Source organism: Ictalurus punctatus, chromosome 17, assembly GCF_001660625.3.
Source record: "Ictalurus punctatus breed USDA103 chromosome 17, Coco_2.0, whole genome shotgun sequence".
Taxonomy (NCBI): Eukaryota; Metazoa; Chordata; class Actinopteri; order Siluriformes; family Ictaluridae; genus Ictalurus; species Ictalurus punctatus.
The window spans coordinates 19,986,319-20,013,137 of NC_030432.2; the positions used below are offsets into that span (position 1 = coordinate 19,986,319).

Genomic DNA, 26,819 nt, shown 5'->3' on the forward strand with positions numbered 1-26,819 from the left:
TAATGTTCTCCTGAGCCAGGTATAAATGTAGAGTTGCCAGATGGTCATTAGTAGTGGTTGCTCTAAATGTAAATGACCAGGGTTCAGTACTGGAGTTGTTTTTTAGGGTGTAGATGTTTTGTAAGAAATATGCTTTGAGTGCTGATTTCTTATCTTTTGGGCCTCTGGTTAACCTGGCTCCAGTAATGTTTGGCTTCTGACATGCCTCTTTCTACTAGAATCCCCACTCTAACCAACTCATCCACCATCTTTATGGTCCCTCTAAGAAGACTAGCAAAGCGAGGATTGCATTTCTGCAAAATTGTCTGTACAGTTTCCCTCTCTGACATATAACTTCTCCATTTCAGGCATGGTGCTTGGTACTGAAATGCAAATGTACAAATGGGTTCTTGAATTCCTTGTTTCCTATCTCTGGTCCTCTTTTCAACCTCTGCCCTGTAACAAATGAAGTTGGTATTAAATAGTGCCCACAAATGAAGGTACTTTGTTCTTCACATGCCACTAGTGCTTAACCTTGACTGCTAATACAGAAGTAAGTGCTGCAATGACTTCATCACTGAGGGGTTTGATTGCCATGAGCTCTTTCATTTGCTAAAGATCAAGTGATATTCTTTGTCTCCTATTCCCCAAAACTGTGGAATCTCTACCTTAATGGGTGACTTGTAATGGTATCCTGTACATCCTTCAACAGGGTAATTCCTTCTTCCACTGTGATTTGGGGTGACAGAGGTGATTGAGGGATTGGTTGGACATCTTTCTGGTACCTGGGTCATGCAGAGTTGAGATCGTGGGGTTGTGTGACTGCATCATACTTTTTAGCTGAATGTCTAAATTTGCTTAAGACAATCCACCACTGACTGTCCCAGTTCTTGCATTTGCAAGTGCAACCGCCTCTCAAGTCTGCTAAAGTCTCTTCCCCATTGGTAGTTAAATTTTTGTTCCATAGCTTGAATCTTCTTTTCCAGTTCTGTCAAGCCACCACTATACTGTGCTGGAATATCCACCATCTTTTGATGAGAAACGTTGACTACATGTGCTGTTTTTTGTTCAAGTTGTGAAATCTTCTTCTGCACTTTATCCAATGTGAGAGAAAGAAGTGTGTCACTTGGTTCATCCATTGCTAGGGAAGGTGGAGGCCAGTTTCCCTCTTGTTCGGGTTCAGTTTGAGCCTGCCCTTCACCTTCGAGCTTTATCTAAATCCAGATAAAGTTGGCAGAGTGCACAAATGATGTCCTGAAGATGTTCTCTTCTGGTTACAAATGTACTTGTCGTAAAGTTTGGGTTAAGGCTGCATTCCCCGATTGTTTCAAACTCATGCCCATGCACAGCCATTTTAACTGACCCTCCCGCAAACGAGTAAAATGAGGAAAGCAAGCACACTAGGACTTGGACTAGGAATGTAGCTAATATTGTTCTAATATTGTCTCTAGAAAGGTCTTGCCCCTATATGGACCATCAATTTTATAACCCCTCCTTTTTTTTGTTTTACATAAGAAAAAGGGGTGCTAAGAACATTCTAGATAGTAAGATATACCAAATGTGATGGTAGGAAACAGAAAAAACAATCAGAAACAAATTTTAACACTTGTATCAGAAGTGTATACTTATATCAAAAATTGTATACAGTACATACAGAAATGTTTACCTCCACCTCACCACACACACACAGCTCAACATCCACCTCTTATACACAATATTTACAAAAGAGAAGAGCCTTCATCACTGAAGTCCTTGCCAAATTTTCCCAGTGTTGCTTGTAGTTATGTGAGTTGGTGGGCTGAAAGATGTCAACCCCTAGAAACAGTAGCCAGTTGGATGACTGGGTTGTTTGAAGATAAAAAAAAGCTACAGAGGTTGAGGTTAATCGAGAAACTGAAGATAAATTCCAAGATAGATTAGGAACAACGTAGCTGGTGTAAAGAGAAAGTTTAAAGGTGGCTGTGTTATTTGTTTTGGTTCAGGATGCTTGTTTGGTATTGCAATGTCACCAGAACAACTTTTATAGCGCATTATAACAAGGAATAACATAAAAAGGAAGGGAAACCGTCATCGGTCAGACATAAGAGAAAATATTGTGTACGGTTCACGTGAAAATATTTAGTTTCTCATCAAAACTTGATTTCATTGCTTATACTAAATGTAATTTAAACATTGTAATTTTAAAATGTGCTTTATTGATGCACAATGGATATTAAAATGAAACTGCTGACGAGAGGTTTTCATCTTGTGGTATGGCCTTTATATTTCTGTTCTCAAAGTCTTCTTCAAATGGTGGAGGTGAGCTGTGGAGGTTGCTGGTGATGTCTGATTGTGACTACATCAGTGGTTTATTTCTTTTTCTAGACATTCCAAATTGTTCTATTGGCTATGCCCAATGTTTGCACAAAGGCTCTGATTGATATTCTCTCTTTTTCTCAGCTTCAGAATGGCATTCTTTTCTCCCAGAGACAGCTTTCTGATCTTCATGTTGGTTTATCCTTTTTAACAACAAATGCAGTCTTCAAAGGTGTAACCCAGGGCTCAAACCAAGAGTAAACCTTCAGAGCTATTAATTGTTTAAACAGTCAAGCTAACAGGTCACACCTGGGCAACAAGAAGCACTTGTCAGTCACATGTTCCAATATTTGTGATCACTTGACAAATGGGTGGGTTCAAACTAAAGGTGCCATGTTCTAAGTTGTTTAACACATCTAGATGTAAATATGAGGAAATCAAAGCTTCATCTTCATCTTTTGACCTCAAATCCAAATGTCTTCGGTATATAGCAAAAACAAAAGCAATGGCCTAGTCGTTCTGATACATTCGGAGGGGACTTTTGTAGAAACTAGTATGACTCAATTCTGATTATTTATTTTAAAATAAGATCTTGGTGGCTGCATCAACATGGAAACATGGGATAAAGTTTAATCAAGGTGAATTTTGACTGTGCAATTAGAGAACAAAATATTGAGTCATACGTATTCTTTCATTTAAATAACAAACAATTTCAAAATGCTTTCATTTTGGATGATGGCATTGTTGTTTTTTTGTACTCTCATGGCACCCATTGTTTAGTTTTGTTTGTTTTTTCACTCCTACAGCTGTTTTACAGTACTGACTGTACTGATACCTTTACTTTGGTCTCTTTTGGATTGTTTTTGGTAATTTAATTTGGATAAGAAACACCTTAAATGCTTTTATGATATGAATGTACCCCACTTGGCCCTGCAATGGATTGGCACCCTGTCCAGGGTGTACCATGACTTGTTCTCGATGCTCCCTGGGATAGGCTCCAGGTTCCCCCGTGACCCTGAAAAGGAGTAAGTGGTAGAAGATGGATGGATGGATGGATGGATGGATGGATGGATCCCACTTGATTGATTTTAATGTCCTGACAATGATATCAGTGATGTTGTATTCACAAATCATCATTTCTTTGCTTGTATTTCCTCATTTGTAAGTCACTTTGAATAAAAGCGTATGCTAAATGAATAAAAGTAAATGTAAATTTCAGTGATGATGTAAAAACACATTCAAATACACTGGAGCAAAGATATTTGGAACAAATTAGAATTAAATTAACCTGACTCTTTAAATCACTTTTGTCCTGTAGCTACACTTTTTCTTTAAACTCTGCACTCCCTTTTGCTTTAAAGCCACACCCGCTGTCTCTGTCACAGAACCAGGAAGTTAATTTCACAGGAAACAAAACTAAAACTAGGACTGACGCTCTCTCTCTCTCGCTCTCTCTCGCTCTCTCTCTCTCTCTCTCTCATTGTGTGAGTGCAGGAAAATGGCAGAGGCCAGTATTTCAGTAGATCAGGATCAGTTGAAATGTCCAGTTTGTCAGAATCTCCTGAAGGATCCAGTAGTTACTCTCTGTGGCCACAGTTTCTGTAAGGTGTGTATTAATGGCTACTGGGATCAGGAGGATCTGAAGGGTGTCTACAGCTGTCCCCAGTGTAGAGAGACTTTCAATTCAAGGCCTGTTCTACGCAGGAACAACATGCTGGTTGAAGTGGTGGAGAAACTGAAGGAGACTGAACTCCAAGCTGCTTCTCCTGCTCACTGTTACGCTGGACCTGGAGATGTGGAGTGTGATTCCTGCATCGGGAGAAAACACAAAGCTATTAATTCATGTCTGGTGTGTCAGGCCTCCTATTGTGAAAATCATCTTAAACCTCACTATCAGTCTCCTGCCTTTAAGAAGCACAAGTTAGTTGAACCCTGTGCAGAGATCCTGGAGAAGATCTGCTCTCAGCACGACAAAGCGATTGAAATCTACTGTCGTACTGACCAAAGCTTCATCTGTTACTTGTGTACGATGGATGATCACAAAGGCCACGATACGGTTTCAACTAAAGCAAAAAGAACTGAAAAACAGGTGAGAACCAAAAATCTAATATTTTCTAGAGCAGCTCATACAAATAATATATTTAATGTCATTTCTGTAGTTAATTTGCCTTAGTCAGGTATAGGGCACGGAACTCCTTAATTTTAGGGATTTTTAAAGGACATTTTAATGTTTGCATTGAAGGAAAGTTTATGAAGTGCTACTGGTAATTAAATGTTAAATAAATGTGTCTTCCTCATAACTAATTGAACTTTATACAGCTGACACCCATAATAATATCCACACATGACAGTGTAATTAGATTTGATTTTATATTATTTAATTTTTAGTATCATGTCATTATTTAATTGTTTAATTTATTTTACAAAGTGGTTCTTAACTGATAACCGCCCTAGATCCACTACACTCGGTGTAGTTATTAGAAAGCAGACATGAACCTTCTGCTTAAGATGCTTATATTCAGAATATTTCCAAACCGCATGCCAGTAGCTACTTTATGCCAGTGAACATTTTCCTTCTTACCTTGGGAATATGTGTAGGTGTGATTTTATTTTTTGTGTTTTAATTTTTTTATTATAATTTTAACTTGTTCTCTGCATTTAATTTCACCACACTGAGCTCCTTTTGCAGAAATAATGAAATGTATTTTTATTTGGTTTCAGAATGAGCTACAGGAGGAGCAGATGAAATCCCAGCAGAGGATCCAGGAGAAGCAGGACAAGGTGCAGGAGCTGAAACAGACTGTGGACACTATTAAGGTGAGGAGTGAACAGAGACTCACATATACACAATGTATACATTATATGGTAAGCAGAAAAAAGTTCATCCGTGTGTTTGTTTGTCTAACAGAGGCGTTCACAGGCAGCAGTAGATGAGAGTGAGAAGATCTTTACTGAACTGATCAGCTCCATGGAGAAAAAGCGTTCGGAGGTGAAGGAGCTGATCAGAGCTCAGGAGAAAGCTGAACTGAGTCGAGCTGAACGACTCCTGAAGCAACTGGATCAGGAGATTGCTGATCTTAAGAGGAGAGTCACTAAGCTGGAGCAGCTTTCACACACACACGATCACATCCACTTCCTCAAGGTAACACTCACTGTCTGATCTACAGAGGGCGCTGTTCCTCACAAAGCTTCCTCCTAAAAGCTCATTACAGCAACAATAAATGCTCCTGTCTGAGATCACAAGTGTGTGTTTGGTCTGATTCAGTCTGAGATTCATTCGTTCCCCTCCTACACTTTTCTCCTTCTCTATTATGTGTCTCCTCACTGTAGAGATTCCCGTCTCTCTGTGTTTCTCCTGGATCTGAGGACTCACCCAGCTTCACTGTCAATCAACATCTCTCATTTGATGGACTGAGGAAACCTCTCTCAGATCTGAAAAAACGAGTCGAGGAAATCTGTGAGTCCTTCATATTGTAAAGAAGGTGTCCTGGTGGAAAATATTAATTTGCTCTAAAGCTGGTAAAGACTGCAATAAAATTCATACAACAGGAATAAGGAATATCTAGACTACAGAAACGTTTGATGTATGATTATGTAAAATTACCTTCACAGCAATAGCCAAAGCTGTTAGGCTATTGAAAAGTGTAAACTTACCTCACCAGCAGTTATAATCCAATGATTTTGGCTCCTTCTGCTCCCTGCTTGATCTCTCATGATGCGTGGAGCCTTGCTGACCTGAAAATCACTTTCTGCTGCTGAGGATGACCCTGCATATATAACATACAGGTCACCATGGGTTTACTGAAGATGCTACCATATGGGCACCCTAAAGTCATCTGTGGCTGTTGTTCCTTGGAGAGCTTTAAGATGGCTATTGCTAAGAATAGTTTACTCTCGAGTCTCCATCACTGAACAGTTAATTACTTCAGTTTGATATGAGAAACTTAAATGTAAACTCTGATGATGCTCATACTCAAGTTCCTGTTAACACACTTAGCGATTTTTGACTTTATAGTATATTTTAATACAAAATAAATGATTTATAATCGCACTATCCGGTATGACCCAGATGAGGACAGGTTCCTCTCAAGGTTTCTTCTTCATGTCATCTCAGGGAGATTTTCCTCGCCATTGCAGCTTCTGGCTTGCTCCTTAGGGATAAATTTGAATTATAATTTTATCAGCAGATTTCTGTGAAGCTGCTGCATCCACTGTCAAAAGTGCTAATTAAGTGCCTTAATTTCCATCAGAATTTTTTAAAAACATTTTCAAAGCTTTACTTTAATAATTCTTCTAAATGGTGCAGATTTTTTTCAGACAAAATTGTCTGTCTGAAGCTTTCACATCATTTTTCCGTTTCCATTTTGTCTCTCCGTCTCCACAGTTGCAGCAGTTCAGATAATTTTACCCTCAAACCTGAAGAGTAGAGAAGATTTTCTTCAGTGTGGGTGTAAAATACACACACACAAACTTACACACACACACCTGATTTTACCTGATGATGTTATATTTAAAATATTTTATATAGAATATGAGGATAGACACGGACAGGTGTCTCAGACATTTGCTGTAAATCCTGTGATTAATATCTAACCTGTGGACATTTTATTGTTATAGATTTCTGTTATCTGACTCTGGATCCCAACACACCACACCGTCAACTCATTCTGTCTGAGAAGAACAGATCGATGACATGGAGTGAAAGAGATCAGCGATACCCTGATCATCCAGAGAGATTTGACTCTTACATGCAGGTGTTGTGTAAGCAGAGTGTGAGTGGACACTGTTACTGGGAGGTGGATTGGAGCGGTGATGGCGTGTACATTTCAGTCTCGTATAAAGAGATCAGCAGGAAAGGGCAGTATTACAAGTGTATGTTTGGATACAACAGTCAGTCCTGGAGTCTGTTGTGTTCTTCTTCCTCTGTCTCTTTCTGGCACAATGGCATTAAGACTGAGCTCCGAGGTCCAGCGTCCTCCAGAATAGGAGTGTATGTGGATCACAGTGCAGGAACTCTGTCCTTCTACAGCGTCTCTGACACGATGAGGCTCCTCCACAGAGTCCACACCACATTCACTCAGCCTCTATACACTGGGTTCTGGCTACCTTTTTATAACTCAGCTGTCAGGTTATGTGATCCAAGATGAAACGTTAGTAAACGTTTAGTAAAAATTAACACTGGAATGTCAGATTTAATTTCTCCCTGAACTACAGTGCCACTTTTGGATGCACAACCTGTAAAATACCAATGAATTATTATTAGTAGTAGTAGTAGTACTAGTAGTATCTAAGCTTAACCATCCTATACTGTGCATCCGGAAAGTATTCACAGCACTACACTTTTTCCACATTTTGTTATGTTACAGCTTTATTTTAAAATGGAATAAATTCCAAATTTTCCTCAAAATTCTACAAACAATACCCCATAATGACAACATGAAAGAAGTTTGTTTGAAATCTTTGCAAATTTATTAAAAATAAAAAACAAAAAAAGCACATGTACATAAGTATTCACAGCCTTTGCTCAGTACTTTGGCACCAATTACAGCCTCAAGTCTTTTTGAGTATGATGCTACAAGCTTGGCACACCTATTTTTGGGCAGTTTCTCCCATTCTTCTTTGCAGGACCTCTCAAGCTCCATCAGGTTGGATGGGGAGCATCGGTGCACAGCCATTTTCAGATCTCTCCAGAGATTTGGAATAAGGCTGTATCATAACAAAATGTGGAAAAAGTGAAGCGCTGTGAATACTTTCCGGATACACTGTACATTAAGTTACACAAATAATCTCAGTATTATGTCCTCTGCTTTTGCCCCACTATAAAAAACAAACTCGTAATTATCCACATTTTCATACTCAAATTTATTTACACAGAAAGAGCAAAGTTGACAGTTCGAAGAACTAGTTCATTTAGCTTTCACAGGATTTAAACAAAAGAAAGAAAGGAAAAATAGTTACCGATATGACTGTTTGTCCGTCATCTTACATCGCTGATCCTGGGAATTCCTGTGCAAAAAAAAGTATTCTGCACATGTTCAGTGACCTGTAATTTTTTTGGAAGGGGATGACTGTTTATAGCTGCTATAATGTAAGTGAGAACAGGAACTAACAGCTTTCTCTTTTCATGCTCCTTGGGTATGGAATGAAATGCCAAATGTAATCAACTTAGATATCCTTCTCACTTTGAGTACTTTTAAAGGTCTTTTGCAAACTGCTTTAAAGGAAACGTGCAATTGTTTTTATTGATCAGTTTTTATAGATTGAGTGTATTTTTTTTATGTATGTACTTGTAGTATTTGCTATTTCTGTTTAATTTTACTGTGAAACTTAAATGTGTTGCCGTCTTGATCAGGATTTAAGAGATTGTATTATCTCAATGGAACCTTCCTGGTTAACTAAAGAGGGGAAAATAAATAAAGTACATCTATGCAAAGGATGACTAACTAATGTAAACTTCTATTGATTGGCTTTGTATCATATAAATGATAACATGACCTGCATTTTTGAGAGAGAGAGAGCGAAGAGAAGAATAACTGTTTATAGCTGCTATAATGTAAGTGAGAACAGGAACTGACTTGTTTAGTATGGGGACGTGCTGTTAAAGGAAATTTATCAGCTTTGGGGTGGTAACAGTAATCCTGCTTCATCACCAACTCTCTCCAGCCTGGGCATCACTGGAACGGTTCTGTGCTGGGTGAAATCCTATCACTCTGACAGATCCTTCAAGGTATCATGGAGGGGAGGTATTTCTGAAACTCAGCAACTCACAACTGGCGTTCCACAGGGGTCAGTTCTGGGTCCACTCCTCTTTTCTATCTACACTACATCTCTAGGCCAGTCTCATGGCTTCTCATATCATTGCTATGCTGATGACACCCAGCTCTATTTGTCCTTCCAGCCGGACAATCCATCAGTCTCTGCACGCATCTCTGCTTGCCTGTCGGACATCTCGGTCTGCATGAGGGAACACCATCTTAAGCTCAACCTGGTAAAATCAGAGCTTCTCGTTATCCCAGCCTGTCCCTCAATCAACCAAAACCTCACTGTACAGCTCGGCTCAACCACACTCAAGCCAACCGGGACGGCCAGGAACCTTGGGGTGATTCTTGATGACAGCTTGACCTTTACAGACTACATCTCAACAACTGCACGGTCCTGTAGGTTCATTCTGTACAACATCAAGAAAATCCTACCCTACCTCACCGAACAGGCTACACTGATACTAGTCCAGGCTCTTGTCATCTCAAAACTGGACTACTGCAACTCACTACTTCCGGGCCTCCCAGCCAGCTCCATCAAACCCCTTCAGATGATTCAGAATGCAGCAGCGTGCCTCGTCTTCAACCAGCCCAAGAGAACCCATGTCACACCCCTCTTCATATCCCTCCACTGGCTTCCTGTAGCCACCTGCATCAAATTCAAGGCCTTGATGCTCACCTACAAGACCTTGTCTTGTACCCTTGTCTTGTACCCTTGCACCCTCCTACCTCAACTCTCTCTTGAATTCCCTCACGCAATCTGCGATCGATTAGCGACCGGCGTTTAGTAGTTCCCACTCAGCGTGGCTCAAGGTCCCTTTCCAGAATCTTCACACTAACTGTTCCTCAGTGGTGGAATGGACTTCCAACCTCAATCCAGACAGCAGAATCTCTCACCATCTTCAAAAAACAGCTAAAGACCCAGCTCTTCCGTGAACACGTAACCAACTCATTAAAAAAAAAAAAAAATTAAATTTTGCGCTTACACCTCTTCTCTGTGCACTTTGCTTCTTCTGGAACTCAATTAATGGATCTTGTATGGTAGCACTACTTGTATTGTTCTCTGCTTGATATATCGCTTTGCTTGTATTTTTCTCATTTGTAAGTCGCTTTGGATAAAAGCATCTGCTAAGTAAATAAATGTAAATGTAAATATAAATCACACCGAAGTGTGATTTATAATTTTTAAAAAAAGTGTTTATTATTAAAAAAAAGTGTTTGATTCCTCATATATCCTACTAACTAATTAGCAGAATACAGTCCTAAAGTCCATGAGATGTCATGTAGGTGGAGTAGCTGCTCATAAAACCAAATTTAAATATAAAAAGAAAGAAAGAAAGAAAGAAAGAAAGAAAGAAAGAAAGAAAGAAAGAAAGAAAAGATTTTACTCCCTTCAGGGTGTGAGGTGGATGGAAAATATCTGCTGCCATATAGTGGTCCAAATGAGCATTTTCAGCATGCATGTTCTCCACCTGTGAGAAGGATAAAAAGACCATTTTTAATACAACTAACATACAAATTCAAAACAACAAAGAAAATAAGCAAAACAGAAATATTCTTTATAACGGCATATGTACAAAAAGCACAAACTCAACAACAGGGCAGCATTTCGGTGTGTTTTATGTTTTAGAGAAGAGGAGGAGTTGTACAGTCTGATTTCCAGTGGAATAAAAGATAAGATATAAGAACTTAAAATAAAGATTGTCTTTGAAAGTTATGTTCAGGTTCAAAATTAAAATGTTTTTAATGGAAATTGTATTAGTTTTGATGGAAGCAATTAAAACAGTGCAATTTTAATGGTATTTGTTGTGGAATTTCTATTCGACCCATCGTCTCAAAAATGTACTCATAAGACACACCTGTGCCTCAAGTAACATCAAGCAACAATCAGCAACACATTTATAGCATTTATTCATCAGAATTGTCTTTTTTTCTAAACATACTAAAATAATACTATTAAGCTAAATAAATAAATGAAATAAAAATAAATGCAGAACAAAAAAAATTAACTTCACAAATATTATCAATTCACAAATAATTAAACATTAATTAATTAATTAATTAAACCAACAAAAAAAAAAAAAGTCTTATTCTTCAAAAGGCAGAACTGTCCCTCCCATCATCACTGTTTCCATGTTGTTGCTGCTGTTAAGCCAGTCTCTGGTCCTGCTGCTGAAAATGTAAAGTATATTTTAGTTTTACAGAAATTATCTACACATTAGTGTAGATACTACACTTACAATGTTTTTTAAGGAGCACTTGTGCCCCTAATTACAAAAACCAAAGGGCAAAATAAAAAATTTTAGGAGCACATTTGAAGTTTACAGTTTTTTAGTGACCACATTAATGGTAAAATACACTTCAGGAAAGTGAACTGAATTAGTGATGGGGTTTTTTTCTTTTCTTTTTTTTTCTTTTTATTTTATTTTACACTGATCAGTGTTTGATCACGATTTCTATTGTGCCGTGTAATAACCACCAGAGGGAACTGCTGTGCAGAGTTAGCATTTTGTTTGTGTATTGACATTTGGTCTAGTGAGGGCATACGGAGTAAATGTTTGTTGAACTTACTTGAAAGTTTTAATGGCTCTAAATACAATTGTTAATAAAGTTATATTATTCCATAAAGTCCTGGTGGTGTGATGAACCCCGTTTTCCATAAATCTGGTTAAACCTCTTTAAATATAATATATAATATAGAGAGAGGTTTATTACAAATTTATTTCTTTCCCAAATGAACAAAAAGACTTGAATAAAGATTCGTTCATTTCATTTTGATGAAAGCGATTCAAAGGTCCAAGTCAGTGAAATGATCCGATCTTCCCATCACTAACTTCTGCGTCAGACCTACACCATAAACTTTGTATATCTACAGCGGTTATGGAGTAGCCTACACTGTAGCCTGACCTGCACCTCTTGACCTCAACTGCTGTGATTGGTCTGCTGTATCCAGAGACCCTCCTCAGGATGATAAAAATATATCTATAGTATTTCACACTGATTAGGAATGAATGTAATAGAGTTTGATTGCTTGAAGCTTTTAATGAAAGCGCTGAGGCTCGTTGCACAAACTTGTTGATCAGAGCAGCTCATAAACAATAAATTAATCTTGTGATCCAAAACATTCATAAACATGTATTGATTCATATCACAACAATCGCCGTCAAAACGTGACAGATATTTATAACAGATTCCAATAAATTTAATCAAATCCAGGACGACTGGCAAGTGGTAAAATGTTCAGGTTAAGTTAATGTTCAAGTGTTAAAAAATACTTATAAAAATCTAGTTTAAAAGGTTTACAAAAAACGCGTTAAATTTGTGAAAATGTAATGTTTGTATCAATGTTAGTTCGATTTTTATATGATTATTTGACATGGATTACTATTCTGGCTAAATGTGACTTGTACACCTTGAAAATTCGGGTTGGCGTCTACTTCCATCCTATGTTCCTCCCTCCACATCTGAAAACATCAATACAAGATCTTGGTCAGAAATGAATGCAGCTGTTGATGGAAATAAATGTTGTGATGTTCCATAAGTTTGTGGAAACAATTTCATGATGAATGCATGCCTACCTAAATCATACATAAAGCTGGTCCAGTGAAATATTTGTGTTTTTTGGCCAGTCAGTGCGTCGTGTTGTTTTCTTTTTTTTAAACTGTTAAAAATTTGCTAATTGGATTCTCTTTTCTAAACAGATGTAGTTTGGAGTCTTTCCTTCTCACTTAAATTTTGCACCTGCTGATTGAGAGTCCTTTTTTCTGAGGGTCTGACTAAAAGTGAGCAGTAAGTGTGAATTCATAAAACTATAAATAGCTAATTCAATTAAATACAGGATATATTTTTCAATGTCCAACTTTCTTGTCTTGACTAGTTTATTTAAAGGAACATTTGGTAGAAATGCTCTGGAATTACTTTCAAATGATCTTAAATTAATTTACTGCAGTATGGATATTATCTTAAGTTAAATTTGATGTTTGTTGAATTAATATAAAGTAAAAAATATTGTTAATTTTCATGCCAAGCTAGCTGTGTCAAATTTTAAAGTACAGTTGTAAAATTGCAGATCCAACTTACTAACATTGTGTATTTTATAACATGAATGTCTTTGTTTTGCTTTACAGGCATGACTGAGCATTGGATAGTCGCAGACGTTCGCCAGTGGCTTGATGAAGTGTCACTGGGACAAGCAAAACAGACATTATTGCTCAGTAATATGGGATGGAAGATGTTTTCCAGTGTTCACATTAACAGTGTTCCTGTAAAGAAACCAACACGTGACAAACTCTTAAAGCAGCTTCAGCTGTACCATGAAAGTGTAAAGGATTTTTCTGTGACGTGTGGAATTGATGGCTGTCCCCATGTATTCTCTAGAGTGAAAAACTTACAAAATCATTTAAGACTTGTTCACAAATCACATACATTTTTGGAGGGCTTTGTCTTTAAAAGGAGTGGACCTGTCCCTGTACAAAGGGTTTTTAATTCTCTGTAGTTGCTTGAAACTCTTGGTCTTGTCCTTTGGTGCTGCTGTTTATGTCAGCTTTGTAATTTACATTTTGAACCTCTTTATCACAAAAACAGAATTTTAAGAGTTCCTGTAATGGTTCAATAATAAATAGAATCTGAAAGAAAGTTAACTTGTAATAACATTTAAGACTGGTAATAAGTTGTAGTTACATTTCAGCAGTTTCTTTTCATACAGAGCCACTGGGCTTGTTTTGTAAAGAATGAAATGCATTTTAAGGTTGACATAAGTATGTGATGTCAAGAAAAAGAACTACTGCATTATTTAAAATTGTTCCTTGTCACAATTGAGTTAAATGTTATGTATTAATATACTCTCTTTCTCTCTCACACCCACACAGATCAACTTGTAATTCAATAAATAATCATCTTGTCATCCATCCATCTTCTATACCACTTACTCCTTTTGAGGGTCACGGGGAACCTGGAGCCTATCCCAGGAAGCATCGGGCAGAAGGCGGGGTACACCCTGGACAGGTGCCAATCCATTGCAGGGCACACAATCACACACACTTTAGACACGCCAATCAACCTACCATGCATGTCTTTGGACTGGGGGAGGAAACACCTGCAGCACGGGGAGAACATGCAAACTCCACACAGACAGGGCCAAGGTGGGAAATCGAACCCCCGACCCTGGAAGTGTGAGGCAAACACGCTAACCACTAAGCCACCGTGCGACCTATCTTATCAAATCTTGTTGTATTTTTGTATTGTATTGTATTTTTTTTTTTTAATTTAAAAATCCTAGTTAATTTTAAGCAGTTTTGAATCTATTGGTGCCATAAAGAACCTTTTTTTTGTGGTTCTTCAAAGAACCTTTGAAACGGGGTTCTTTGTGGAACCAAAAAAGGTTCTTCTATGGCCTTGCTATGAAACACCCTATTTGGTTCTTTGTGGCACCTTTTTTTTAAGAGTGCAGGAGGGGTTTGAGCCACTGATGAACAGATTCCTGGAGAAAATGTGACCTGTGTACATGCACAACACACATTCTTTCATTTTGTAAGAGCGTACTGAATAGTGGATTTGGCCACACCTAATGTTTTGTGTTTGTTTCGTTTTTGTCAGCCTAATGATGGCTCGACTCACTGGCAGTGACAGCTCTTTGGACTTCAAATTGAGAGTTAACAAGAACAGATTCCAAATGCAAACGCCATACCTGAAATCAACTCTACACTCTTATCTGCTTATTTGTAACTGAAATAATGAGGGAATAATGAGGGGAATAATGAAGGAATAATGAGGGAATTATAAAATGTGCTGTAATTCCTACACCTCGTTTGGATTTAAATATCCTCAAATTAAAGATGAAAGTCGTTATTTAAATTAATTTCCAGTACACTGTGGTAGACAGCTAACATTAACAATAACTTTGTCAATGTCCAAATATTTACGGACCTGACTGTACCCCACATTTCTAGTGCTTCCTGTATAAACAGACCCATTTCCCCTACACCATTCAACTGAATTTACCACAGGAGAACTTTAATTAAGTTGTAGAAACATCTCTAAGATGATCACAGGATGCACCTGAGCTCAGTTTCAAGTGTCTCAGCAAAGGGTCTGAATTCTTGTGTGCCAATGAGATATAGTAGATACTTATTAATATATTTTTTAAAACTTCTGAAATTGTTGTTTATGCTCTCAGAGTGCACTGTGTGTTACCTGACTCCTCACCAGAAAATGGTTAAAGATATAAAATAAACTACATATGTAAAGTTCATCATAACAAATTTTGCTGGCTTGAGAAAGAGAGTCTGAAATATAGAGAGTGACAATCATTATAGAGTTGATTAGATAGATAGATAGATAGATAGATAGATAGATAGATGGTTGCTAGAGTGTTATGGGTGATTGCTAGACAGTCGCTAGGCTGTTTCTAGGGTGTTCTGGGTGGTTACTAGGGTGTTGCTAAGCAGTTGCTAGGGTGTTCTTGGTGGTTTAGCATGGATTAGCATATTTGAGCATGTTGCTAGCACGAATTAGCATGTTGCTAACATGACAGCATGTTTTAACACACTGTTAACATGAATTAGCATTTTGCTTGCATGTTTTAGCACCTTCCTTGCATGAATTAGCATGTTGCTAGCAATAATTGGCACTTTTCTAGCATGAATTAACATCTTTCTGACATGAATTAGCATGTTTTGGCATGTTGCTAGCATGAATTAGCATGTTGCTAACATGTTTCAGCACATTGCTAGCATGATTTAGCATGTTGCAAGCATGATTTAGCACATAGCTACTATGTTTTAACACACTGCTAACATTAATTAGAATGTTGCTAGCATGAATTAGCATGTTGCTAGCATGAATTTATACCTTTGGAGCTAGACAGCATTCCAATACTTTTAGAGTTGGATAGATTGATACCGACAGACAAATAGATAGATAGATAGATAGATAGATAGATAGATAGGTTGATATAGTCAGACAGACAGATAGACAGATAGATAGATAGATAGATAGATAGATAGATAGATAGATAGATAGATAGATATCTAATTCATGCTAGCAGTGTGTTAAAACATGTATTAGTCTGTATCAGTGCTCTCCAACATGATACCCGCGGGCACCTGGTAGCTCGCATGTAGTCTGTGAGTGGCCCACTAAGCATGTTCTATAAATAGGCTCCATTTTAATTATTGAAATTATTTTTTTATTTATACTTACAAAAATAAAAAGTATTATATCAACATTTCATATAACATTAAAACATCAAATAAAATCATCAAGATAGATAGATATCTAAATCGCGCTAGCAACATGCTAATTCATGCTAGCAGTGTGTTAAAACATGTATTAGTGTGTGTGTGTGTGTGTGTATATATATATATATATATATATATATATATATATATATATATATATATATATATATAAAACCAGCTTTACTGTCGTCATTTTCACTTTATTCTCAAAATATTACCACTTTATTCTCCTAATCTTCATTTTTTATTTATTTTTATGTGGCACTAAAACGCCGTCATAATGTACGGAATTATTTGTCCAAAAAAAATTAATAATTGTAATAATAATGTAGAACTGTTACAGTTTCTGAACACAAAAGTGTCATTCTAATTCTGGGAGAAAATAAATCTAACACCTCAGTTATAATTTTACTAAAAACTTTTACCAACATTTCATTTCAGATCACAGAACTTCACAGTCGAGTCAGAACTCCACATACCGAACCCAGCGTATAGAGGCTGAGTGAATGTGGTGTGGACTCTGTGGAGGAGCCTCATCGTGTCAGAGACGCTGTAGAAGGACAGAGTTCCTGCACTGTGATCCACATACACTCCTATTCTGGAGGACGCTGGACCTCGGAGCACAGTCTTAATTTTATTGTGAAAGAAATAGACAGAAGAAGAAGAACAGTCCAGACTCCAGGACTGACTGTTGTATCCAAACAAACACTCATCACCTCGTCCTTTCCTCCTGATCTCTTTATATGAGGCTGATATTTCCACATCACCACTCCACTCCACCTCCCAGTAACAGCGTCCACACACACTCTCCTTACACAACACCTGAATCCTGGAGTCAAATCTCTCTGGATGATCAGAGTATCGCTGTTCTGTCTCACTGCATATCACCGCTCTGTTCTCCTCAGACAGAATGAGGTAAGGATGTGCCGTGTTGGGATCCAGAGTCAGATAACAGAAATCTAAAACAATAAAATGTCCACAGGTTAGATATTAATCACAGGATTTATAATGTGTGTGTGTGTGTGTGTGTGTGTGTGTGTGTGTGTGTGTGTGTGTGTGTGTGTGTGGGAAAGTAGAGAGTAATTGTGTTTTTCTATCACACACAGTGTATTGTATGAATGTGTGTATGTCGTGTGTGTTTGTAAGTGTTTGTCCATAACTCTGTGTGTGTGTGTGTAAGATTTGGCAAGAGCAAGTGTGTTTTTAGGGATGCACCGAAATGAAAATTCTTGGCCGAAGCTGAAACCGAATATGATGAAAAACTTGGCCGAAAGCCGAAGGCCGAATACCGAACACGTTTTTTTTTTGCGTTTTTTCGTGTTTTTTCCATCTATTTTGCCTTTTTTTTTTCACCATTGCATAAATTAACCAGTCAAAATGTGCTTTTTACTATTTGTTTTGCTTTTCAAAGAAAAAAAAAAATCAATTACAAAAACTACAATTTCAAAATATTTATTTAACACTGAACACTTTTTCATTCCAGCAGACATAGGCTACCAACAAGGCACAATATAACTTTAAATAAATAAATGAGTAAAATAAAAATATTTTGATGTGGTCATCTTTGAGCCTCCATTGAATAGCCGATGTTAGGCCTATAACTGACTGCTGAAAGAATGTAACACTCTGTAGCCTACAACTAAAAAGTGCATAAAAAAATGCATTGACAAGAGTGCGATAAATGGTTCTATTCGGTTCTATGCGTCTGATTATATAGGGGATATATACCGCTCGCGTCCCTGTACACCTCGCAGAGTATTAGAGTAGATATAGTATAGTTAGATATGTTGTTAATGTTATGTTCCTTGACAGATTTAGTTAGTTTAAACTATAGATTAGTTCATTTAGTCCCCGCTGGTTTTTCTGCTCCCAGTCCATAGTACTAGTTCATGTTTCTTGTTTTGTGTTGTGACCCTGTTTTCTGTGACCGCGCCTCTGATTCCTGCTTTCCCCCGTTTATGTCTGTTTGCAGATCGCCCGACCCTTTGCCTGTCTCGACTACGTTTTTTGGATTACGATTTGGATTTGTCTGCCTGCCCTTAAATAAATACGTCTTTACCTGCTTCTGTACTCTACTCCCTTACGTCTCGCGACGTGACAGAATACTCTGGAACAGAAAAAAACCAAACCCAGGTCCACGCACGTTTACTATCCACAATAAACATCCGAAGAGCACGTAGCTCGTGCACGTAGCTCGTGCATGCGTGCGCCCCCTCATCGAGGTCGTGACATTTGCACGTATCACTCTGGTTTCTAGGCTGTTTGCTCACGTCATCAAACACGTCATTGTTCGGTGAAATTTATCCGGCCTTTTCACTTAATTTTGGTTGCCGAACATTCGGTGCATCCCTAGTGTTTTTCTTACACATTGTCTGTGTGTGTGTAACAGAGAGTAAATGTCTGCTTTTTTCTCACACACTGTCACAAACTCTCACTGTGTGTGTGTGTGTGTGTGTGTGTGTGTGTATGTGTGTGTGTGTGTGTGTGTGTGTGTGTGTGTGTGTGTGTGTGTGTGTGTGTGTGTTTTACACCTACACTGCAGGAAATCTTCTCTGCTCTCTGGTTCTGAGACTAAAATCATCTGAACTGCTGCAACTGTGGAGACACAGAGACAAAATGGAGACGGAATCAATTTAAAGCATGAAAATGAAAAAAATGAATTTTATTTAAATTAGATTAGATTAGACTTCACTGCTCCTAATCAGACACGTCTCCATGGAGTACTACTGGATTTAGAGCTTCATCAAGTTATTGGTCAAAAATGTCCCAACACTGTGCAGCATTTGAATGTAAGAATCAGCGACACCACAAAATCTTAAACCATGAGAACAAGCAAACACTTTTCCCAGGTGAAGCTCTGACAATATGTGTCTTTTATTTTCTCATGGACTTTATTTAGGAATTAAGGCCTCAGTTCTTATCTAATCTTCATAATATTTGTTATGACAAATGTTTGCTTGTTTACCTTGTGGACGGATTTTGTTGAATTCCGCCTCACACATTTCCTCGACTCGTTTTTTCAGATCTGAGAGAGATTTCTTCACTCCATCAAATGAGAGATGTTGATTGACAGTGATGCTGGGTGAGTCCTCAGATCCAGGAGAAACACAGAGAGACGGGAAACTCTACAGAGAGGAAACACATAATAGAGAAGGAGAAAAGTGTAGGAGAGGAACGAATGAATCTCAGACTGAATCAGACCAAACACACACTTGTGATCTCAGACAGGAACATTTATTGGTGCTGTAATGAGCTTTTAGGAGGAAGCTTTGTGAGGAACAGCGCCCTCTGTAGATCGGACAGTGAGTGTTACCTTGAGGAAGTGGATGTGATCGTGTGTGTGTGAAAGCTGCTCCAGCTCAGTGACTCTCCTCTTAAGATCAGCAATCTCCTGCTCCAGTTGCTTCAGGAGTCGTTCAGCTCGACTCAGTTCAGCTTTCTCCTGATCTCTGATCAGCTCCTTCACCTCCGAGCGCTTTTTCTCCATGGAGCTGATCAGCCCAGTAAAGATCTTCTCACTCTCATCTACTGCTGCCTGTGAACGCCTCTGTTAGACACACAAACACACACACACACACACACACACACACACACACACACACACACACACACAGACAGTGTATGTCTAGAGGGAGATTCTTTATAATATCTCTCTCAGTGTTGTGTGTGTGTGTGTGTGTGTGTGTGTGTGTGTGTTCACTCCTCACCTTAATAGTGTCCACAGTCTGTTTCAGCTCCTGCACCTTCTCCTGCTTCTCATGGATCCTCTGCTGGGATTTCATCTGCTCCTCCTGTAGCTCATTCTGAAACCAAATAAAATACTTTTTTTTTTTTTTTCCAGTTTCATTTTTATTGAACATTTTTGCTGAAAATTTCTGCTGTACATTTCTACTGTACATTTCTGTTGAACATTTCTGCTGAACATTTCTGCTGAACTAAACATTTCTGCTGAACATTTCTGCTGACCATTTCTACATTTAAATATATTTCATCATGATCTACAAAAAGAAAGGAAATAAAAAATATTTAAAAAGAAAACTAGACATACTGCTTCTAGAACTAACTAAAATAAAGAGACCCAAAACAAAGTAATTTTTGTTCATATTTTTTTCACCAATAATAATAACAATAAACTTTATTTTATATAGTGCCTTTAAAAGGCCTCTCAAGGCGCTTTACTGTTAACAATAACAGTAAAAATAATAGTTTAATAAAAAAAAAAAAAAAGTCATCAAGTAAAAGCAATCCTAAAGAAATAATTTTGGAGAGAAGATTTAAATAGACTAAAAGACTGGGCTTCTCGAAGATCGGATGGGAGCGAGTTCCACAGTTTTGGAGCATAAGAAGAAAATGCCTCATCCCCCATAGTATGTAAACGAGTCTGAGGGACAGTTAAGAGACCAGAATTGGAGGAACAGAGATCATGTTTTGGGTGTAATGGGGTTAAAAGTCTTGTGTGTACTCCACTTGTCCTGGAGCCATCCGAGGTTAAGGTTAAAGAGCCAGTTTTACGAAGCTGCTGAGGCCAATGAGCATTACTTCAGTCTCATTACTGTTAAGACCAAGAACATTTTAAACAATCCATCATTTTAGCACAGAAACACAGTGTGAAAGAAAGGTGACTCCCAAGTTATCACCAAGTTTAGAATGAATCTACAGTGCCCTCCACTAATATTGGCACCCTCTGTAAATATGAGCAAAGAAGGCTGTGAAAAATTGTCTTCATCATTTAACCTTTTGATCTTTTGTTAAAAATAAAGGTGTGCTACAATTATTGGCACCGTTTTATTCAATACTTTGTGCTACCTCCCTTTGCCAAGATAACAGCTCTGAGTCTTCTCCTGTAATGCCTGATGAGGTTGGAGAATACATGGTAAGGGATCTGAGACCGTTCCTCCATACAGAATCTCTCCAGATCCTTCAGATTTAGAGGCCCACGCTGGTGGACTCTCCTCTTCAGTTCACCACACAGGTTTTCTATGGGTTTCAAGTCAGGGGACTGGGATGGTCATGGCAGGACCTTGATTTTGTGGTCAGTAAACCATTTTTGTGTTGATTTTGCAGGACATTAGACCCAGTCTGCCCCTGCTCTCTTGGTGTCATTTTTGACTCCACACTGTGCTGTGATAAGCAGATTAGTGCTGTGGTAAAAAGCAGTTTCTTTCAGTTAAGATCTATTGCTAAAATCAAAATGATGCTCTCCAAGAAGGACCTCGAAACTGTTATTCATGCGTTTATAACATCTAGGTTGGACTATTGCCTACTATTTTAATTCACTCTATCTGAGTTTGCCTAGAACAACTATTGATCATTTGTAATTGGTACAAAATGTTCACTGGTTACTGGTCAAGTTCTGTTTTGATTTTAAATTTTGCTTTTTGTTTTTAAAGCTTTGCATGGACTTGCTCCACAGTAAATTTGTGATCTTCTCACCCCCTACACTGCTTCAAGAGCCCTTTGATCATCCAGTCAATTTCTGCTCTCAGTTCTTTGTTCACATTTTAAGGCTACAGGTGACCGGGCTTTCTCCGTGGCTGCTCCTAGGCTTTGGAATAGTCTTCCTCTCCACATTAGATCTTCCCCTTCTGTTGTTGTGTTTAAATCCATTTGAAGATTTATTTGAATTCTTTATGTTTTATTTGAGAGTGCAAATTTTTCATTGGTCTATTTTTTTTTTGTTTTTGTTTACTCTTTTAATTTGTCTTTTTTTATATTTCTTGTACAGCACTTTGTTTTCAATATCTGTTGTTTTAAATGTGCTTTATAAATCAATAAACTAAACTAACTAAACTAATATCTGTTGATATTTGATAGAGTACATGATGCCATGTATCCTAACAAAATGTCCAGGTCCTCTGGCAGAAAAACAGCCCCAAAACTTTAAAGAGCCACCACCATAAGGTGCCAAAACCACCTTCATAACATTTCCAGTCGACTGGAACTTCTTAATTATTGCCCTGATGGTGGAAATGGCCATTTTCAATGCTTGTGCTATTTTGACCTTTTGCTGCACATCACAGCTATATTCCTTGGTCTTACCCATTGTTATGAACGACTAAGGGAATTTGTCCTGTGTGTTACCTCATATTTATACCCCCGTAAAACAGGAAGTCATGGTTGAACAATTTCCTGTTCCTAGTCACCCAGGTCTACTAAAAAATAAAAAATATTAATGGGAATATACTTCAAATATATTTTTCTCATATAAATTCATAGGGGTGTCAATAATAGTTGCATTTTTTCACATTTTTGTGATTTTTTTTTAACAAAAAGATTAAAAGTTGAAACAAAAAGACAATTTTTCATAGCCTTCTTTGCTCATATTTATTGAGTGTGGCAAAATTAGTGGACGGTGCTGTATATGTATAATGTGCTAAACGACATAGAACATAGCACATTTTGTATCAGACCATGTCACTGACAGTTTCTTGTTACCCGGTGTGTCCTGTTAGATTGATTGTTTAAACAATAAATAGCTGAACATCTACTCTTGGTTTTAGCCTTCAGTCTCACCTGTGAAGACTGCATTTGTTGTTAAAAAGGATAAACCAACATGAAGATCAGAGAGCTGTTTATGGGAGAAAAGCAAGCCATTTTGAAGCTGAGAAAAGAGCGAAAATTGATTAGAGGCTTTGCACAAACATTGGGCATGGCCAATAAATAACTTTGGAATGTCCTGAAAAAGAAAGAAACCACTGGTGTACTGAGCAACAGGCACCAAATAGGTCGGCCAAGGAAAACAACAGTTGATGACAGAAATATTGTGAGAGCTGTGAAGGAAAACACCAAAACAAAAGTCAGTGACATCACCAACAACCTCCACAGGGCAGGTGTGAAGGTATCAGAATCCACCGTTTGAAGACTTTGAGAGTAGAAATATAGAGGCCATACCACATGATGTAAACCACTCATCAGCAGTAAGAATCAGAAAGCCAGATTGGAAATGACAAATAAATACTTAGATGAGTCACAAAAGTTCTGGCACCAAGATTAACCTCTATTAAAGTGATGGAAAGGCCAAAGTGTGAAGAAAGAAACTATCTGCGATCCAAAACATACAAGCTCATCTGTGAATCATGGTGGAGGTAGTGTTATGGCCTGGGATTGCATGGCTGCTTCTGGAACAGGATCACTAATCTTTATTGATGATGGAACTCATGATGGTAGCAGCAGAATGAATTCAGAAGTTTACAGGAACATTCTCTGTGACAATTTACAGAGAAACGTATTCAAATGAATCAGGAGAAACTTTATCATGCAGCAAGACAATGATCCAAAACACACTGCCAACTCAACACAGGACTTCATCTGGGGGGGAAAGTGTAAGGTTTTAGACTGGCCAAGTCAATCACCAGACCTTAACCCAGCTGTGCAGCATTTCACCTCCTGAAGAGGAGACTGAGTAGAAAAACCCTGCGAAACAAACAACTACTGAAAGAAGCTGCGGTTAAAGCCTAGAAAAGCAACACAAAAGAAGAAACCAACAGTTTGGTGATGTCAGTGAGTCACCGGCTTGATACAGTTATTGCAAGCAAGACAAATGCAAACAAATATTAAGTTTTATTTACTTTAATTTACTTCAAGAATGATCTGTTCCTATACTTTTGCTTGCCTAAAAATTGGGTGGTCTGATACAAAAGGTTCTCTGTTTTATGTTGTTTAACACATCAAGATGTAAATACCAGGAAGTAAAAGCTGAAAATCTAAACTCTCGCCTCATCTCCATCTTTTGATCTCAAACCCACATGTCTTTGCTGTACAGTACAAACTACTGAATTGGCCTCGTCATTCCAGTAGTTTCAAAGGGGATTGTAGGTGGACTGGCTAGGCTAAGTTTCCCCTAAGTGTGAACGAGTGTGTGAATGTGTGTGTATGTTGCACTGCGATGAACTGGCATCCCATCCAGAGTGAATTTTCCCATCTTGCCCCCGCTGTTACCAGGATAGGCTCTGGATCCACTTCAACCCTGATCAGGACAGCTACATGCAGACAGGACAGCTGTATGGGGTCTTAGAAAAGATGTGTCGATTTGCAGCTCTTTGGGGCCGGGTTATTGCAGAAGCGGCCCACAACTTCCACAATCATTTATTATTTCATTTAGTCGGGGGTGTAGTCTGTACTCACATATGAAACCTTAAACATGGTTTACACATTCCAGTGCTATTATACAGTATATATATTGTGTGTGAGTGTGTGTGTATAAATATAATCTAGACATGAACCTGTTTAAATTAAAATGGGTTAGTAACTAACAAACCTAAAATAAAACAATTCTTCTAAAATGAAAAGTGTAAATAATGTAACCCTCAACACTGTGACATCCCAGTTACAGAGCTTTAACACACTCATGTGTGCACTTTAGCTGTAAAATGCTGTAAGAAGGTTGTTTGGGGAATAATGATGTCCAGTTCTCACCTGTTTTTCAGTTCTTTCTGCTTTAGCTGCAACTGTATCATGACCTTTATGTTCATCCATTGTACACAAGTAACAGATGAAGCTTTGGTCAGTACGACAGTAGATCTCGATCGGTTTGTCGTGCTGAGAGCAGATCTTCTCCTGGAGCTCTGCACAGGCTTCAACTAACTTGTGCTTCTTAAAGGCAGGAGCCTGATAGTGAGGTTTAAGATGATCTTCACAATAGGAGGCCTGACACACCAGACAGGACTTGACGGCTTTGTGTTTTCTCCCAATGCAGAAATCGCACTCCACATCTCCAGGTCCAGCGTAACAATGAGCAGGAGAAGCAGTGTGGAGTTTAGTCTTCTTCAGTTTCTCCACCACTTCAGCCAGCATGTTGTTCCTGCGTAGAACAGGCCTTGAATTGAAAGTCTCTCTACACTGGGGACAGCTGTAGACACCCTTCAGATCCTCCTGATCCCAGCAGCCATTAATACACACCTTACAGTAACTGTGTCCACAGGGAGTAGTTACAGGATCCTTCAGGAGATCCAGACACACTGGGCAGCTGAACTGATCTTGAGCTACTGAAATACTGGCTTCTGACATTTTCCTGCACTCACACTCTGAGAGAGAGAGAGAGAGAGGGAGAGAGAGACTCCGAGCTTTCTAAGTTTCGTTTTCTCTCAAATGAACTTCCTGGTTCTGTTTGTGTTATAGGGTGACAGACAGAGTGGGCGTGGCTTTAAAGAGAAAGTTTAGGCTTTTAAGGAAAAGTGTAGCCTTTTGTGTAAAAGTGTAGATTTTGTTGTGTGTTTGAATGTAGTTTTACATAATCACTGAAATATTACATTTTCAGCATTCAGACCCTTTACTCAGTACATTATGTTATTGGAGGTGTGATGCTACAAGCTTGGTACACCTGGATTAAAGGATCTTCTCTGTTTGATGTCTGCAGTGCCTTTCAACATCTGTCATGTGGGTTTGAAAGTGTCGCTGTACTGCTGTTTTCAAGTCTCACCAGAGATGTTTATTTGGATTCATATCCAGGCTCTGGCTAGGCCACTCAAGAACATTCACACACTTACTGTATATCAGCACATTGTATTGGTTGTGTTTTGGGTCACTGTTATGTTGGAAGGACACTGTCATGCACTCCAATCTGAGGTCCTGGGTGCTTTTCAGCATTTTTCCTCAAGCATATCGCTTAACTTTGACCTGTTTATCTTCTCCTCAATCTCAGTCTCAGAGTCCCTGCTGCTGGAAAACATCCCCACAGCATGATCCTGTCATGAATCCCACCAGAGCATTTTATTTTGAGTCATGTCTTTTCTGCACCCTGTCTTGTGTTCTTCATTGTTCTCCTAGATTATATTGTAGATTGTCCTTGTTTGATGTTACCTGCCTGTGTTGTGACTCCACATCCCACATGGACTTTGTCAATGATTTTTAGATTACCTCAAACAAAATGAACGCTCAATTTAAGCAAACACATCCTGTATCCCTAATCTTGTTATGGATACTACCACCACCAAGCTTCATAGTAGACACGGAATTGGCCATGTGATGAGCACTGCTTAGTTACAGATATTCCAGATAGATAGACAGATAGATAGATAGACTGAGGTTCAAAGGCAACGAATTTAAAGCCAGACAATCCAGAAATGAATATCGAAGCTGTTAATTAATATAATTTATTTTTTTGTTTCACTGCTATTATCTTAACACTGATGCATTTCGGCATAAAGCCTTCCTCAGAGTGTATTAGAAATCTAAATGAGTTGCAGGTGCAAGTGTTATTAAGTAGTCAGTGGATTTGAGAAGATCCAAGATTTTAAAGTGACACTGTCTCACCACAACATATCACAAGACAGTCAACATGCATGTACAGGACTATATGGAGTCAGAGCTAGTTCTTCATTGAAACCAGGAAAAGTTGTAGCTATTAAATGAAATATCCTAAAAGCCTCTCTTTGAAGTAGTCTTTGTAATCTATAACCCTTCCTAAGTGTGTTAGTTACTGTTTCCAAATCAATCATTTTTAAAGTTGAGGGGTTTGAATCATGTGCCAATGCATAATGTACACAGTCTATCTTGAAGTCTACGCTTGGTCCACTCTACAGAGAGGAAACACATAATAGAGAAGGAGAAA

The 26,819-nt window shown here is 38.3% G+C and overlaps 2 protein-coding genes across 2 annotated transcripts; one reads left to right on the top strand and one right to left on the bottom strand.

Annotated features, from left to right (window-relative positions):
• Positions 1-1,837: 1,837 nt before the first annotated feature.
• On the top strand, positions 1,838-8,701 carry LOC108278128 (tripartite motif-containing protein 16). Its single transcript, XM_017491309.3, has 6 exons — positions 1,838-4,363; positions 4,996-5,091; positions 5,183-5,416; positions 5,605-5,731; positions 6,659-6,718; positions 6,892-8,701. Exons 1-6 carry the CDS (start codon positions 3,773-3,775, stop codon positions 7,419-7,421), a joined length of 1,638 nt encoding a protein of 545 aa, XP_017346798.1. The 5' UTR covers positions 1,838-3,772; the 3' UTR covers positions 7,422-8,701.
• A 7,748-nt stretch (positions 8,702-16,449) lies between these two features.
• Positions 16,450-25,347, bottom strand: LOC108278124 (E3 ubiquitin/ISG15 ligase TRIM25). The gene is made up of 6 exons (XM_017491305.3): positions 24,686-25,347; positions 19,978-20,073; positions 19,584-19,817; positions 19,236-19,395; positions 18,806-18,865; positions 16,450-17,229 (listed from the first exon to the last, which is right to left on the bottom strand). Exons 1-6 carry the CDS (start codon positions 25,274-25,276, stop codon positions 16,703-16,705), a joined length of 1,668 nt encoding a protein of 555 aa, XP_017346794.1. The 5' UTR covers positions 25,277-25,347; the 3' UTR covers positions 16,450-16,702.
• Positions 25,348-26,819: the final 1,472 nt, after the last annotated feature.